This window comes from Leopardus geoffroyi, chromosome D3 (assembly GCF_018350155.1).
Source record: "Leopardus geoffroyi isolate Oge1 chromosome D3, O.geoffroyi_Oge1_pat1.0, whole genome shotgun sequence".
NCBI lineage: Eukaryota > Metazoa > Chordata > Mammalia > Carnivora > Felidae > Leopardus > Leopardus geoffroyi.
Genome location: NC_059339.1, coordinates 44337526 through 44353113, shown reverse-complemented (window position 1 = coordinate 44353113; position 15588 = coordinate 44337526). Strand labels below are relative to the sequence as shown.

Below are 15588 nucleotides of genomic sequence, written 5' to 3'. Positions count from 1 at the left end.
ACCGGGTTTTTCCTGCATACTCCCGGTTCTTGGTTAACCTCTCGTTAGTAAACATATAGAAAAGAAAGGGGGAACGAAAGTGGAAGGTGTGTTCCCTGCCACACACACACAGCTGCAGGAAAATATTCAGGTATTGCCGTTCACCATTGTTTTTGTGTGTGCCTTGATGTAAATGGTTTATTTCTAGAGAAGTGTTTTTGAGTTACTCTTTTCTAGTTTGGCATGCGTCTGTCCCTAAGGACCTAGATCCTTTGATGATATGCACCAGTTCATTGATGCTAGGAATGGGGATGGGGTCGAGAAGGATGCCAATTAATTTGGATGTTGCCAAATCCTAATTAATGATGGACCCCTGTAAAAGGACTTCATATTAATAAGCAAATGGGTTCTTGATGATAATGTCCTTGAGGTGTTAAAGATATGGTCCAGAATTTATCAGTAACCCCGAGATTTAGATGATGCCTAATATTAATTTCCCTGAGTCATCTAGTCCTTCTGGAGTTCCTTTTGTTGCCTGGAACTTGCACTATTTATTTGAGAAAAATCTTTAAGTTCATGTATACTATGTGAAAAATACTTTAAAATATTTAAGAAACAAATTTTATAATATACTCTGTGGGAGACTGCATTGTTAAGTCAAAGGACCAGAGCAGTGATCAGATCAGTATTTTACTTATTCATAATTCCCTACTGAATTATTTGGGTGACCTCAATCAAATAGGGGTTAAATGCTGGATATTTTAGAGTAATGAGGAAATGATTAAGATAAATATTTGAAGTATTTAGCAGTTCATTTTTATATGCTACCTTTTTGTGATATTGCTGGAAATACTTTATGGTACTAATGTCATATCATTCTTGTAATAAGACAAAGGGATATAAGTGTGTGTGTTAGTGAATGCTGAAAAAAAACTTCAGATGACCAAATCATGTCATATATTTATAAAATTAAGACACTAATATTGGGGCACCTGGGTGGTTCAGTTGGTTAAGCATCCAACTTCAGCTCAGGTCATGATCTCACGGTTTGTGAGTTTGAGCCCCGTGTCAGACTTTGTGCTGACAGCTTGGAGCCTGGAGCCTGCTTCGGATTTCTGTGTCTCCTTCTCTCTCTGCCCCTCCCCTGCTCATGCTGTTTCTCTCTCTCTCACTCTCTCAAAAATAAACATTAAAAAAAAAAAAAAAGACACTAATATTAAAGCATGACTTGAAACATTTAATGAGTATGTCCTCTATTTCTTCTAGTGAACTTATTAAAACTGCAGATGGAGGACAGATTTCACTGGACTGGTTTGATAATTGTAACAGTAAGTGTTACAGGGATGCCACCACCAGGCCTACTATCTTACTGTTGCCCGGCCTCACTGGAACAAGCAAGGAATCATATATCCTTCATATGATCCACCTTAGTGAAGAATTGGGATACAGGTACCAGTAAAAGATTTATTCCATTTTTTACTTAATTCATTCTAAATGACGCACAAATCTATCCACATGTTTGTTTCAGAAAAACTTGTTATTTCTTGCATGGATTAAGTGTTTCCCTAGATTATTATTTTTCTCTGCTTCTCTTTTGCCTTTTTTTTTTTCCAGGAATATGCATAACAATCATCTCACAGGAAATAGCATTTCGCATAGTAGGCACTCAGCAGATTTTGGTTGAATGAATGAATGAAATTAGTATCATCTAGGAATTGACATAAGACCCAGGTCTGAGGAGCAGTAGGCCCACTGAAGGGAGTGCTATGGAAAATAGCCATTACAAACCACTGAGAGAGTAGATGGTGACCCTCATGTTTCATTCCATATTTGAGCCCTGAATCTACTAATCTTATCTCATTGGCTTAGATCCCAAATGTAAAAAATACCCAAAATCGGCTTGTAGGTGATCTTTCTTTTTCCAAAGGTGATCTATGCCTCTTCTGTCCATCTGAGTTTGTAGGTGCACATGACTAATGTCCAGTTGAGGATGCCACAGCATTTTTGAGTAGCCATTATTCAAGTCAGTCACCAAGTACAATTTAATTTTTTGCAAGTGACTTAGCAACCTTAAGTTTCAGGTTCAGCTTTAATATCTTAAAGCAGAATCATTGTGAAAAGTACTGCTTTTTTGTGTCGCCTTTTTAAGCTGATAGTAGTTATTGTAATGGAACACTCTGAGGTGCATTTAAAGTAGAGTTGTGTCCTTTGTTAAACTTGAAACACTCTGTGTGAAAAATTGATGTGGAGTTTATATTAATAAAAACATTTTTGTATAAATGGGGAAATGCCATAAGAGCTAACTCAATTTCCACAAGTTAAGTCTGATCTTTTACAGATAAAGCCTATTTTGTCCATGAAATGACAATCTCTCAGACGTTTTGATAGGTGTTCTAGAATTATTGTTCCAGTGAAACTTGCACTAATATCAGGAATTCATCATTATTCCATGTTTAGCACCATCCAGTTAAGTGTGAGGCTTGATTCCAATTTTTTGCTAAAACTTAGTCATGCTCAAAAAGTATAGATCATAAAGCCTTCTGTGCATATTTAAATTGCTGATTCTGTACTTGGCCTGAGCTGTCTCTCAAGACTTAGGAAGTGCTTTTAAAAACAATGTAGTTGAGGGGCGCCTGGGTGGCGCAGTCGGTTAAGCGTCCGACTTCAGCCAGGTCACGATCTCGCGGTCCGTGAGTTCGAGCCCCGCGTCAGGCTCTGGGCTGATGGCTCAGAGCCTGGAGCCTGTTTCCGATTCTGTGTCTCCCTCTCTCTCTGCCCCTCCCCGTTCATGCTCTGTCTCTCTCTGTCCCAAAAATAAATAAACGTTGAAAAAAAAAATTAAAAAAAAAAACAAAAAACAAAAAAACCATGTAGTTGAAACTCAAGGACTAAATCTCATAAGCCCTGGAGTTGCCAGTCCACAAGGCTTTTTTCCACCCCTTGCAAAAGTTGCTAAATTTTATGACTATGACTATCATTACACTGTGCTTCAAAGCTTCAAAGTTCTAACTCCCCTAAGGGTTAATATCTCTTCTACTGATTTGGACATTTTATTGTGAATCTATGATAAAAGGAAGATTTTGTGCTAGATACAAAGAGTTGTGAGAAGTTGACCTTGCCACAAAGAGCCTAAGAGAAGAGAAAGATAGACCAGGTCATTGTCAGCTGCTTGAAGACCCAGCTTATTTGGGTTTAGGGAACTCTAACAGTGAATTAGACTAGACTTGAAAATAGCAGAGTACATGAATAAGCAGTGGTCAGTAAACTTTTCAGTGGCCTTTGGGCCTATCTCCATTTGTTTTTAATTAGGAGGGGTGGCTGAGAAGATGTATCAGTTAGCTTTTGCTGTATAACAAACTATCCCAAAACTTAGTAGCTAAAAACTACCACCATTCTGCTCACAATTCTGTGGCCCAAGAATTTGGGCTGGGCAAAGCTAGGTGGTTCTGGTCTTGGCTGGGATCATTTGTGCATTTGAGGTCAGCAGCCAGGACAACTCCCTGCATGGGGGCCCTCAGCAGGGATGACTCATCTCAGCTCCATGTGGCCTCTCATTCACCATCAGGCTCTGAGTTTGTTCATTTGGTGGCAGAGGGTTCCAAAAGTACAAAAGCAAAAGCTGCAAGGCTTATTGACACTCAGGCTAAGAACTCTCCTGATGTTGCTTCTGCCACATTCCAGTTAAAGCAAGTCTTGTGTGTCAGCCCAGAGTCAAAGGGTAGAGAAATAAACTCCACCTCTTGATAGGAAGGCCTACAAAATATTTTTGCATCATACCACAGATAGCAAGGTAGTGCCAAGGACCACTGAAGTAAAAGAAAAGATCTGGAACTTTGCCATAAGGCTTGCATTGAGTCCTTTGAGACTGTATAATATAGTGGTGTGTGCAGGGTCTTTGGAGCTGGGCCTAGGTTCAAGTGTTGGAACTTCCACTTACTGAGAGACCTTTGCAATTAATTTTTAACTTCCCCAATTACAGCTTCTCACTTACTACAGAGAGTTTAAATGAATTAGAATGTATAAAGTACTTGGTTTAGTGACCTGAGCCAAAGTGGTCTTTCATAACGTTTCCCTAATCAGACTAGAACACTTTATAATTTAAAGAACAAGTACAAGCAAACCTACCTCTTGGGAAATATAAACACCTAGTTTCCTTACAGGAATGCTTGGATTGTATCATTATGTCTCTTACACAATAGAATTTCATAGGCAGTATGAACACCCCAATACGGTGGGGGTATATTTGCCTTCAGGCCCCAGTTACTATCTTGTGGAAAGGTTGAATTTGTAGGGAGACTCATGAATTTTGTCAGGTAGCCAGGGAACTGTTATTGCTTCACTGCTGAGATATGATTTAAACATCAGGGAGAACTTAACTCCTGGTGTATTGATAAGTGAAATATAAGGGTTTGCTATTGTTGCTGTTAAAAATTTTGCTTTTGGGGCACCTGTGTGGCTCAGTCAGTTGAACATCCGACTTCGGCTCAGGTCATGATCTCACAGTTTGTGGGTTTGAGCCATGCATCAGGCTCTATGCTGACAGAGCCTGCAGCCTGCTTCAGATTCTGTCTCCTTCTCTCTCTCTGCCCCTCCCCCCACTCATGCTCTGTCTCTCTCTGTCTCTCAAAAATAAATAAATGTTAAAAAAAATTAAAAAAAAATTTTTTTTTTCCTGTGCCTGAAAACTGACAAAGACACAGAACTTTTAAGTTTCACCAATTCAGAATTAAGAATGGATGGGATAGGAACTAAGCTAAAGTTCATTTAAGATCACTGTGAGCAAAGGCTTTACTAACTAAGAAGTCAAATTGAATTGAAAGGGGAATACGTAGTCTACCTGCCTGTTCATCTTCATGGGCCAAATGCAGTATGTATTCCTTGGATAAACTTATCCTTGAGGGGGAGAAGAGAATTGCTGAGCCAGATAGCCCTGGTCATTCTTCCAAATTTTGTCAATCAGATAAGCCCTCCATCTCCTGGAGAATGAGTAAAGTAAGCGAGGCCAGGAAGCCAGGAGTGTGTTTAGAGAAGCTTCTCTCATAGAAATCAGAGGACTGGAGAAAAAGTTACACCTCTATGATTGATAAAGTAGTTAGAAATCTCATTCGTTCACTCAAGGTTTGTTTTTTAAAAAACCTCTATTTGGTAACACAGCCTAATCGATATTATTTTATGTACCTGAATAATATCTGTTTTCTTAAGTCTTTTTCCCATTGTCTGAATTAATTTTTAGCACGACTACTAAAAAGAGGGAGTAAAACAGTAACTCTGAGAACATCTAAATCATCTTTTACTTTGGCCTCTTTTATTGAGAGCCTTCATCTACTATTTTGTTCCACCCCCAACTAGTATTAAAAAGAGTGGCCCATCCAGAATTATATCATAATAAGTCCATTGAAATCTAGGTCAGTCATTAAGTATTTTTATCAGAACCTATATTCCCAAAGAGCATACAGTCTAGCTGAAGCGATAAGGAGTATGTATGCAGTAGTTGGGAAGAAATGCATTAACGAGAACCAGGATTGACTACAAGTAAAAGAAAACTCAAAATACCAGTGACTTTAAAAAGATACAAGTTTATTTCTCTCTCATGAGAAGTTTATTTCTCTCTCTCTCTGAGAAGGTAGACAAGGGCTCTATAGCCTATATCAGGAAGTGTTGCTTCATAACCTATGGCTGCTCTAGCTCCAGCCATCACAACTGTACCCCAACATCCGAGAAGGAGAAAAAAGACTAGAGAATGCACCATCTTCCTTTAAGGATGCTTTCCAGCAATTGTGCACACCACTCTTGCTTGTATCATATGGACCTGCTCTTCCTCAGCCACAAGGGAGGCTCGAAGTGAAATCGTTATTTTGAGCAGTCATATACTCAAGTGACACTAGGAGATTCTGTGACTGAGGAAGAAGAGGAGCATAGATACTGGGAGATAACTGGCAGTCTCTAGCACTTAGTGGTCAGTGTTGCAAGTGTGAGGACTCTGGAATATCAGACATCAAGTAAGACATTTTAAGCAGGGAAGGAACAGGTCAGAAGTGCCAGAGGCGAACGAAAGAGCAAGGAGAATGAGGACAGATAAAGCAGTACTGGAGAAGATTCAGCAGAGCAATGAGGAAGGAAGTCCAACTGCTGAGGGCTAAGAAGACCTCAGGAGAAAAGAGTGGGATGGATCACATATCTTTTAAGTTTGACAGAGGAAGGAGGGAAACAGGAGAGGATTTGGAAAAGAGCAGAAGGATTAATAGAGGGATTTTTCAAGATTGTGGGTGTTTGTTTCGAGAAATTTCTTTCTTACTGCATTTTTTATTACTATCTTCTTTTTGTTTTAATTGCTACATTTTTCAAACTACTTACAGAAACCACTGACATTTTAATGTGGTTTAACAGGATTAAGATCTTTCAATGCAGGGCCACCTATTGGTAGCAAGGATGCCATTGTCCATCATTTATAGTTTTGAGAGGAACTTGAAGTGGGAGATGATTTAAAAGCGTTAAAATTTGACTAGTTTCTACATGTTCCTTTGCTCTAGTTTGGAGTTTGGATCTGTGCATTTTGATTTAGGTCAAGTATCACCAGTAGATAACTAAGCTTTAGGTGACACTTAGATTTTCCTGCAGTATCAGAAAGGGCACTTGCAGGTCATCTACTGACTCTTCCTGAGGGAGGAAGGAAGGGGAGGCTGAACTAAGGAAAATGAGGCATGGAACAAAAGGGCAAGTTCTGACTACTCCCAGTGTAAAAGCAGTACCTTAGGTAAGAAGTCATTTTAAATTAACTCCAGAATGTTTTTATCTAAACATATTTTTGTAAGTTTTTGCTGTTGTTAAAACAATTTGGCTTTTAAAGTTTTGAAAATGAGTTCAGTTAACTGATTATTCTTGAGACTGGCTAGATGAAATCATGCATAATGGAAAGCACTGGGTGAAGAGCTTAGCTTATTTAATGGTATTTATAGAAAAAGTTATAGTGGTTACTGACAAGGAGTCTCATTCCCTAGGGAACTAATTGTCAGATATTCCATTATACAATGATTCACAAAGTTTTGGGGATAAAGCTTTATTTTATTTTATTTTTTTATCCGAGCTGGCATGCACTCAAAGGGTACTCAGTGTTCAGAGCACTCGCACTCGTCTTTGGAAAAAGAGACTTTAATGTTACTAGTTTAGGTAGCCCAGGGCCTCTGAGTGGGGTGGTTAAGTGGATCATTGAGTCAGGTCTGCTTGGATTCAAGTCCCAGTTCTGTCAAACACTTCCTGTGTATCCACGGCCAAATTATTCAATAACTCTGTACCTCAGTTTTCTCATCCATAAAGATAACTATACCTCATAGGATTGCCAGGATTACATGTATATATGTGAAGGTTTTTCCCCAGTGAACATTTTAAAAAGTAGTAGCTTTTTTTTAAAGAAGTATTTTTTTTTTTTTAATATTAGCTTTTTTTCTTTAAAGGAGTGAATTATGTCTTTGGTGTAGGGAAGAGCCATACTGTTTTAGTCTGGTTAGGTAGAAATGAGGTACTTACTGCCTGGGCCCTATTACCAGGCAAGAAACCATCCTAGGAGAACCTGAGACAGCAGTGTGCCTGGCCAGACAGTGAGTGGTGCAGGGAGAGGGTAATGCCTAGCTAAGGTGGAGTGGCCACTGGAATCTATATCTTGGAACACATACATGTTTCTTTCTTTTTTTTTTTTTTAATTTACATCCAAGTTGGTTAGCATATGGTGCAATAATGTTTCAGGAGTAGATTCCTTAATGCCCCTTACCCATTTAGCCCATCCACCCTCCCACAACCCCTACACATACATGTTTCTGACTCCAGTTTGGGTCATAAAGCTGCCAGCAGTGATCTGTGACACTGGAATGATTCCTATAAGTTCATACTATTAATGTAGAACACTTTTATTATTAAATAGTTCTTTAGTTGACAGAATCTACAGAAATACCAAAGAAACCCAGCTAGAATTCAAATGAGTAAGGTAAAATCTGAGAACATCAAAAGCAACTGAGTAAATGTTAGGGAAGACGGGAGAGCTGGGGGCGGGGCAGTGGAGAAGATTCCAATAAAATATTATAAAAGAGAACTTAATGCTAGTTGTATAAGGTTTTCAGTGGCCTCACATGAAGGATAACTTTGACTCTTTTTTCCTCTTGTGGCTACTGGTTTTGAAATATTATACCTAAAAAGTGAATTGCACTAATTATGAACTTTTTTTTTTAGTTCATAGGACCACTCAGAGCTTATGACCAGCAAGAGATAACCAGAATTGCCATTTTGGTTTACTATTAATTAAATTTAGCTTTGTTGAGTGCCTGCCACATGATAGGCCCCATACCAGGTGCTATACTTAGGTTATCTTACTTAACATGTACCTAATTCCAAGAGCTGTATTATCATACTCATTTTACCAACTAAAAACAAAACTACAGTGTTCATAATTTCACCAAAGTTTGACAGTTAGTGTGTGACAAGGTTAAGCTTCAACTGTACAGCCTTGTTACAGAGAAATGTATGATTGTTTTTTAGGCTCTTTGAAATATTGCTCATTCTTCAAAATTCTCCTTTACTCAGATGGCTCTTGGCTTGGGAAAATAGCTCCTCAAACCCCATGATTATAGCCTATCAGGATAATGTAGACCTATAATATCATAAGACTCCATTTCATCAGAGAAATTCAAGACATGACAGGCAAACATGTCATGTTTCCTACTCAGGGAATAGATTTTATAGGGAAAGAGTTGAAACAAGAGAATGGGGTTCTTGAATTATGGATTAAGTTTCACTATTCTCCATTACTATGTGGTAATCAGGAGTTGAGTATGTAATACAGTCAATACATTCCTGTTAATTATCGTGTTTGATTTCTGATGCTTTACATTCTAGAAAAAGATACATGAGTTACATTCATCTGTTCTAATATCTTTATGACATTAGTGAGGTCAGAAATGTTTAAGTGTTACCATTTTTTAAAAATAACGTGTATTGGGGTGCCTGGGTGGCTCAGTTGGTTAAGCGACCGACTTCGGCTTAGGTCATGATCTCGCAGTTTGTGAGTTCGAGCCCCGCGTTGGGCTCTGTGCTGATAGTTCAGAGCCTGGAGCCTGCTTCGGATTCTGTGTCTCCCTCTCTCTCTGCCCCTCCCCTGCTCATGCTCTGTGTCTCTCTGTCTCTCAATAATAAACATTAAAAAAAAAATTTTTTTAAATAATGTGTATTATGCTATTGGATATAATGCTGTATAAATGTAAATTAGGTTAAGATAGTTGATAGTGTTATTCAGATTCTTTATATCTTTCCTAACTTTTTTTTGATTGATAGAAGGATGTTGAAATCAACTATGATTATGGATTTTCTATTTCTCCCATTTAATTGTCATTTTTGCTTCATGTATTTGGAAGCTGTGTTATTAGTCATAGATATATTTATGGTTGTTAGTCTTCCTATGAATTAATTCTTTCACCATTATGAAATGTCTTTCTTTATCTCTGGTTGTGATGTCTATCTGATATTACTGTAGCTACACTAGCCTTCTTAAACTTACCATGTACATTTTTTTTTCAAACTTCAACTTTCAAAGTATCTGTATCTTTATATTTAAAGTATATTGCTTGTAGATAGCATATAGTTGGGCCTCGCCTTTTTTGTCCAGTCTGATAATTTCTTGATTTTAATAGGATTTTTAGTCCATTTACATTTAATGTAATTATTGATATGGTGGATATAGGTTTGCCATTATAGTCTTTGCTTTCTGGTTTTTTGTTGTTTGTTGTTCCTTTATTTTCCTAGCATTTCTCTTTCTTTTTTTGAGACTCTGTGTTTTTTGTCTTATTATCAAACTTGGAAAAAGCTTGGCCATTATTTCTTCAAATATTTTTCTGCCCCATTCTCTCTCTCATCTTCTTCTGGAGCCACAGTTACATACATGTGTGTTAGATCTTTTGATAATGTACCACAAATCACCAATGTTCTTTCATTTTTTTCAATCTTTATTTCTCTTTCATCTTTATGTTAGAACTGTAATTTACAAATCAAGTGAATTTGTTATTTCATATACTATATTTTTCTGACCTAGAATTTCCATTTTTAATAGGTTTTATTTCTCTGCTGAGATTTCCTTTTTTTTTTTTTTTTATTCATTACAAGCTTATTTTCCTTTTATGTCCTTGAGCATAGTTATAATAGCTGCTTTAAATCACATCTACTGATTCTAACATGTGGACCATCTCAGGGTCAGTTACATTGATTAGCAGCTGAAATCTCTGTTCGGTTTTCTAGCCTTAATTTGATTGCTTGGAGTCTCACATATGTATAAAGGCTTAGCAGAGCTTTGGACCCAGTTTTTACCCAGAATTTAGGACTCTCCCTCTTTTGTGAGACTTTCTCCTCATTTTCTAACTGCTATAGTTGCACCAAAGTCTGTTTTCTGGTTTCTCAAGCCCATGAAATAGCATTTCTATCTGACTTTCATCCATCATTGAATAATAGAAACTGGTGCATCCCCTCGGGCAAAAAGCTGTTAAAAAAAAAGAAAAGAAAAGAAAAAGAAACTCATCCAATGCCATTTTTTTCTTACAAGTGTCAACTCTCATTTAGTTTCTACCTGCTTTGGTTGTTTTCCATTGCCTTTATAATTTATCAAGACTTCATAGATATTATTCTTTGGAAGGATTGGCCTAATAGGATCTACTCTGACATGTTTGGAAGCAGAACCTTCTTGTCATCTTTTCTTTAACTGGTATTCAGAACTCTATACCTATTTTGGTCTTAACCTATTTTTTCCATCCTTACTTTCTATCATTATACTCTAAATAGCCATGTTTCTGATAAGATGATATATTTTCTCATCCCTTAGAAAAGTTCATACATTTCTACCTTATATCTTTGCTCCCCCTGCCCCCTCCAACCCATATTATATCTCATACTTTCCTTCTTCTGAAATCTTTATCATTTTCCAAGTTTCATCATACTATTTATAGGTCTTTTCCATGAATTCTTTCCTGATCAATTTTGTCCAACCTGATCTCACAAAGCTTTATTATCTACACCATTCATTGGATATTGAACTGTATACTGCCTTATGTTATCACTTTTATTGTAGTCACTCAACTGAAAACATGATGTATTTCTTTTCAACCTAACTAGAGTATACCTCTCTTTGAGGCAAGGAACCTTGTATTTATATTTGACTTTTCTCCTATAAGTTCTAACTCAATCTTTAGTTCAGTAAATGGTCTATTTAATAAATTTTTGAGTGAATGAATCATTCCAATATTAATATTTTTGTAAAGTACCTGGCGTATAATAAATAATAATGTTTATCTGTTATTATCTGAAATCAGCATAGTAATCTTGAATGTTCCTCCTACTCCACCCTCCAACTATTATTTCTGTTCTTATACTTAGAGACTTACATAATCCTAGAACTGGAAAATATTTAAGGTGATCTGGTAAAATCCCTTTATTCTGGAAGATCACTGGGCTTGAGCAGATTCAAGGCTATCTGGTCCATCTTACTGTAACAGTGGTTTTCAATCAAGGGGGCTTTAGACAACTTCTCCTATTATTTGGTCCAAAATGTCCATAGCACTAAAGGTTGGGAAATCCTGTGCTATAGGTAGCTCTCTACCCTTTATTTAACCTTCTTTAAAGAAGACTCACCTACTTTTCTAATTAATGTGTTTTAGTGTCACAGAAGGTTAATACCAAATGCATTCTCTATTTGATATTTATTTATATTTTCCCTATTTTGAGAAGAACATTTAAATAGCTAAAATACATAGGAAAAATAAGTTTTACAGAACAATTTTCCTCATATGCATAACCTTTAAAATTGTTTGGGAGAATTTGTAAAAATTATTTGGAAAGAGCCATTACAAAGATAACAGAAGCTTATCAAAGTCTTAGGAATAGTAGTTGTTTCACAACCAGCTCTTTTAGCTTCATGTGTAAAGTGTTCCCTGATAACTGTCAGGGCAGAAAAGGAGATTAGATGAAAGAAACTGGTTACTTGTCACCAACTGGAATGGGATAAAGGACAGAATGGCAGCCATCATTCTGCCTTTCTCTGTAGCTGCTTTGCTCCCTCATTCTTCCTTATCTTTCTGCCCAATTTCCAAGGCTTAGAAATATATACAGTGATGACTGCTACTTATTGACCATTGTCAGGAACAAAGGCCTATGGAGAGGTCAGTACATTTCCTCCTCTAGCAAGAGATACCAGAGCTGTGATCCACTTTTGAAAGTTGCCTGAAGGAAAGTACAAATATCCCAGTCTGAGTTTGGAAGAAAATCCCAGATGTATACACTGCTTTTTCATGATTTTGCAGATCATCGTTTTCTTTGCCCTTACCAGTTCTATTCCCTTCTCTCAGTGGCAGTCACATGATGACATCTTGCCCGAGAAGCCATTTTTATCCTTATTTAGTGCTTGCTTTCTAAAAGTAGTTCTTTTCTGGATGACTAGGAGCTTCAAAGTTCAAGATCACAATTAACTTTAGCCCTGATTCTTGTGTAACCTAGGTGCTTATGCAAGTAAGTGCATGTGGCTAACTTAAATTTTGCTTATGTCCAGTCTGCATTGCCATTCTTTCTAGTGAGAAAAGATTAAGGCCACACTGATCCTACTCCAACTTTTCTGCATGTTTTCAAAGTATATTTAAGATCATTCTTTGACTAGTCAATAAAATGTAATATATCCAGCTGTATCTCAAGTCAGATTTCTGAGATTTTAAACACTTCCTTTTTTTCAGTTGGGCCTAACCCATACACTGATCAGCAACACACTGAAAGAAGGGAATTAGAACCTTAAATGGCCTTGATTGATTGGATAAGTAAACAGACAACACCAAAATGAATTTTAATCAACATGAATATAGTTCACTTACTCAAAGAGAATCCTTGCAGACCCGAGTCAGGATTTTGTTTGAGGATGGCAAAAAATACATATCTGGTGTTATGGTTGACTTAAAGTTAAATGAGAATTAAACATTTTAAATACAAAATGGCTTTTTAAAGCTACCACGGCACCACAACTACCATTGCTACTAATAGCTAACTTTCCTTGTGTACTTACAGTGAGCCAACACTGCTCTAAACCCTTAACATATGACCATTGACCTGGGAGAGACAAACAAGATCATAGGAAACACAGTTTGCCTTTCCTCCTCTAAGTCCACTGAACACCAAGCAGTAGCGTTGTGGGGGCCCTTCCTACCAGCTCAGGTGCCAGGTTCCTTGCAGCTCTACCTGTGGTCATGTTTTCACCTCAGGTGAAATTCCAGTCTCTGTGTTTGCTGAGCCTTGAGGGAAAAATAACTATTCCTGCCTTTCTTTTCTTTTCTTTTTTTTTTTTAAGTAGCTATTTCTTAGAATAGGAATAGATACTTCATTAATGTTACAAAGAGAATAGGTAGAGGACTTTTTTTTTTTTTTTTTTTTAGTTTGAGGCAAAATCATTTAAATTTGATTTGTATCTAGAATTGTTTTAATAACATGTATTGAAAACCTACACATAGGTATAGGAAGAAGTTGTAAAAATTCTGCTTTTGGTAGGAAAATTTAACATCACTTCAATATACAATTTTCTGATTTGAACTCACATATTGAACTTAGAGAAGTAGAGTATATTTTAGTGCATTTAAATAAAATTGTCAAACATTCTCATGTCTTTGGAACAGATTTTTAAAAATCTTTTAGTACCCTAAAACAGTGCCACTGAGATTATTTTAATATGTATTATATTGTGAGCAAGAATTGTGTGTAAAAATAATAAACATTACTTTCCTGGTTTTTAGATGTGTGGTTTTTAACAACAGAGGAGTGGCAGGGGAGAATCTCTTGGTAAGTAAACTTAAATTAATGACAACAGCTTAATTTTTAAAAGAATGATTTATAGGTTCATAATGAAAAGCACATTCTTTTTTATTTAAAATAACTGTGCATACAAGTTCATTGTGGAAAAATACAGATAAACAACAACAACAAAAAAAATGAAATTTACAAGACTCATAATTATACAACCAGGGGAATCCCCTTGGTCTATGTATATCCAGATCTTATATCATAAGTAAAATATATGTAATATATTTCTATTTTAATAGAAATTAAGGTTATATTTTATAACTTTTATAGTTACTATATTTTAAAATCAATAGGTATTTACATTAGTTTTAATGGAAAACACATTTTCTTTAAAAATTAACAAATTAACCAGCACAGTGATGCTTTTTTTTCACTTAGAAATTTACTTTTGTCATGAAATGGATTGATGGTATGTTATATGCCTGTTTGCCAGTCAAAGTTCACATAGAAGAAAAATTATTTAAATCTTTTTATTTAATCAGCCCTTTTTCCCTCTAGCCCCTAAAGTTTTTGTTAGAGGTTCTTCCACCTCTTGGAAAATCATCATTCAATCTGATGTTAAACCTGTGAGTTGGAGTGAGAACTCATATTCACTGAGATTTTTTTGAAGGTTTTCAACTGTCAATTCCTTACCACTCCAACAGGTCAAAGACAATTCTACCAAAACTGAAAGAAGCCTTTTTTGTGTGTGTTTTGAGTCATTAATAGCGAATGATATTAAGACTATAAATAATTAAGTCATGCTGGAAATAAATATAATCATGTCACTAATGTCAGTACTTTATGAGAACTTGGGGAGAAAAGGTCTCTTGCACTTTGCTTTACGAAGACTTGGGTCCTGGAGGGAATCAAGATCAATATGATTTCAAAAACTAAAATTATAAAATGTTTACATTCTTACTCAAGCACCTCATAGTAAATAGTTTGATGTGAAGATTCACATTTCCTCACTTAGTCCAGCCCTCTAGAAATCTTGTGGACAAATGACAGATGTTCTAAAGGGAAAGATTTGAATTTGTCTCTGTGGCCCTGGACCAACAAAATCATTTTTGAGCCGCTCTTGTCTGCTGTGTATCTATTCTTCTGGGTGTTTTCAGGGTACAAAAATGGGGAAGACATGGTCTGAGGCTCTTAATGAGATAATGTACTGCAAAGTGAAGTCCATTAGGTCCCACAAAGTGAGGAACAAAGATCTGTTCATTCAGCAAAGCTGTGTTATATGCCTGTTAAATTAGATACTGGACAAGGCAATAAGGTGAGGAATGTACTTGTTTTTAGATGCAACCTTAACCCTTAGGAGCTTTCACTTAAGTTGCAGGAGAGAGTTCAGATACTTGAAAATATATGCAATACAGTGCTAAGTGTAATTGTAAGAAGACATATAAAAATTGTAGAGTGTACAGAGAAGACGTAACTAAGTGCTTGGGGGAGGTGAGAGAACATCAGAGCGGAGGTAAGTTTGAGTTGTATCTTGAAGGCTTGTAGTACTAAACCAAGAGGGAATAGAGAAGCTTTTTCAGCATAAAGAGCAAAGTATTTAAGAGCATGGAACAGCAAGTACTCACTGGTAGAGGGATAATGATCATGATGATTTTATCAAATGTTTATTGAGTCCTTAGAATATATCAGTTATGTCTTTTTGTGCTTAATGTTCAGCAGTAGTAACAACGCAATGATTTGGGTAAGCATCGCCATCATCACTGCCATTTGCCAGATGAAGAAAGTGAGACACAAATAGGTTAAGAATTT

The 15588-nt window shown here is 36.5% G+C and overlaps 1 protein-coding gene across 2 annotated transcripts in view; it reads left to right on the top strand.

Annotated features, from left to right (window-relative positions):
* Window positions 1-15588, top strand: part of ABHD3 (abhydrolase domain containing 3, phospholipase) — a 38898-nt gene that overhangs the window by 1130 nt on the left and 22180 nt on the right. The window contains exons 3-4 of one of the 2 annotated variants that reach the window (XM_045457700.1): window positions 1246-1428; window positions 13773-13818. In XM_045457700.1, coding sequence (XP_045313656.1) covers window positions 1246-1428; window positions 13773-13818 — 229 coding nt within the window. The remainder of the gene's footprint in view (window positions 1-1245; window positions 1429-13772; window positions 13819-15588) is intronic. The other variant, XM_045457701.1, reaches the window with a different exon arrangement.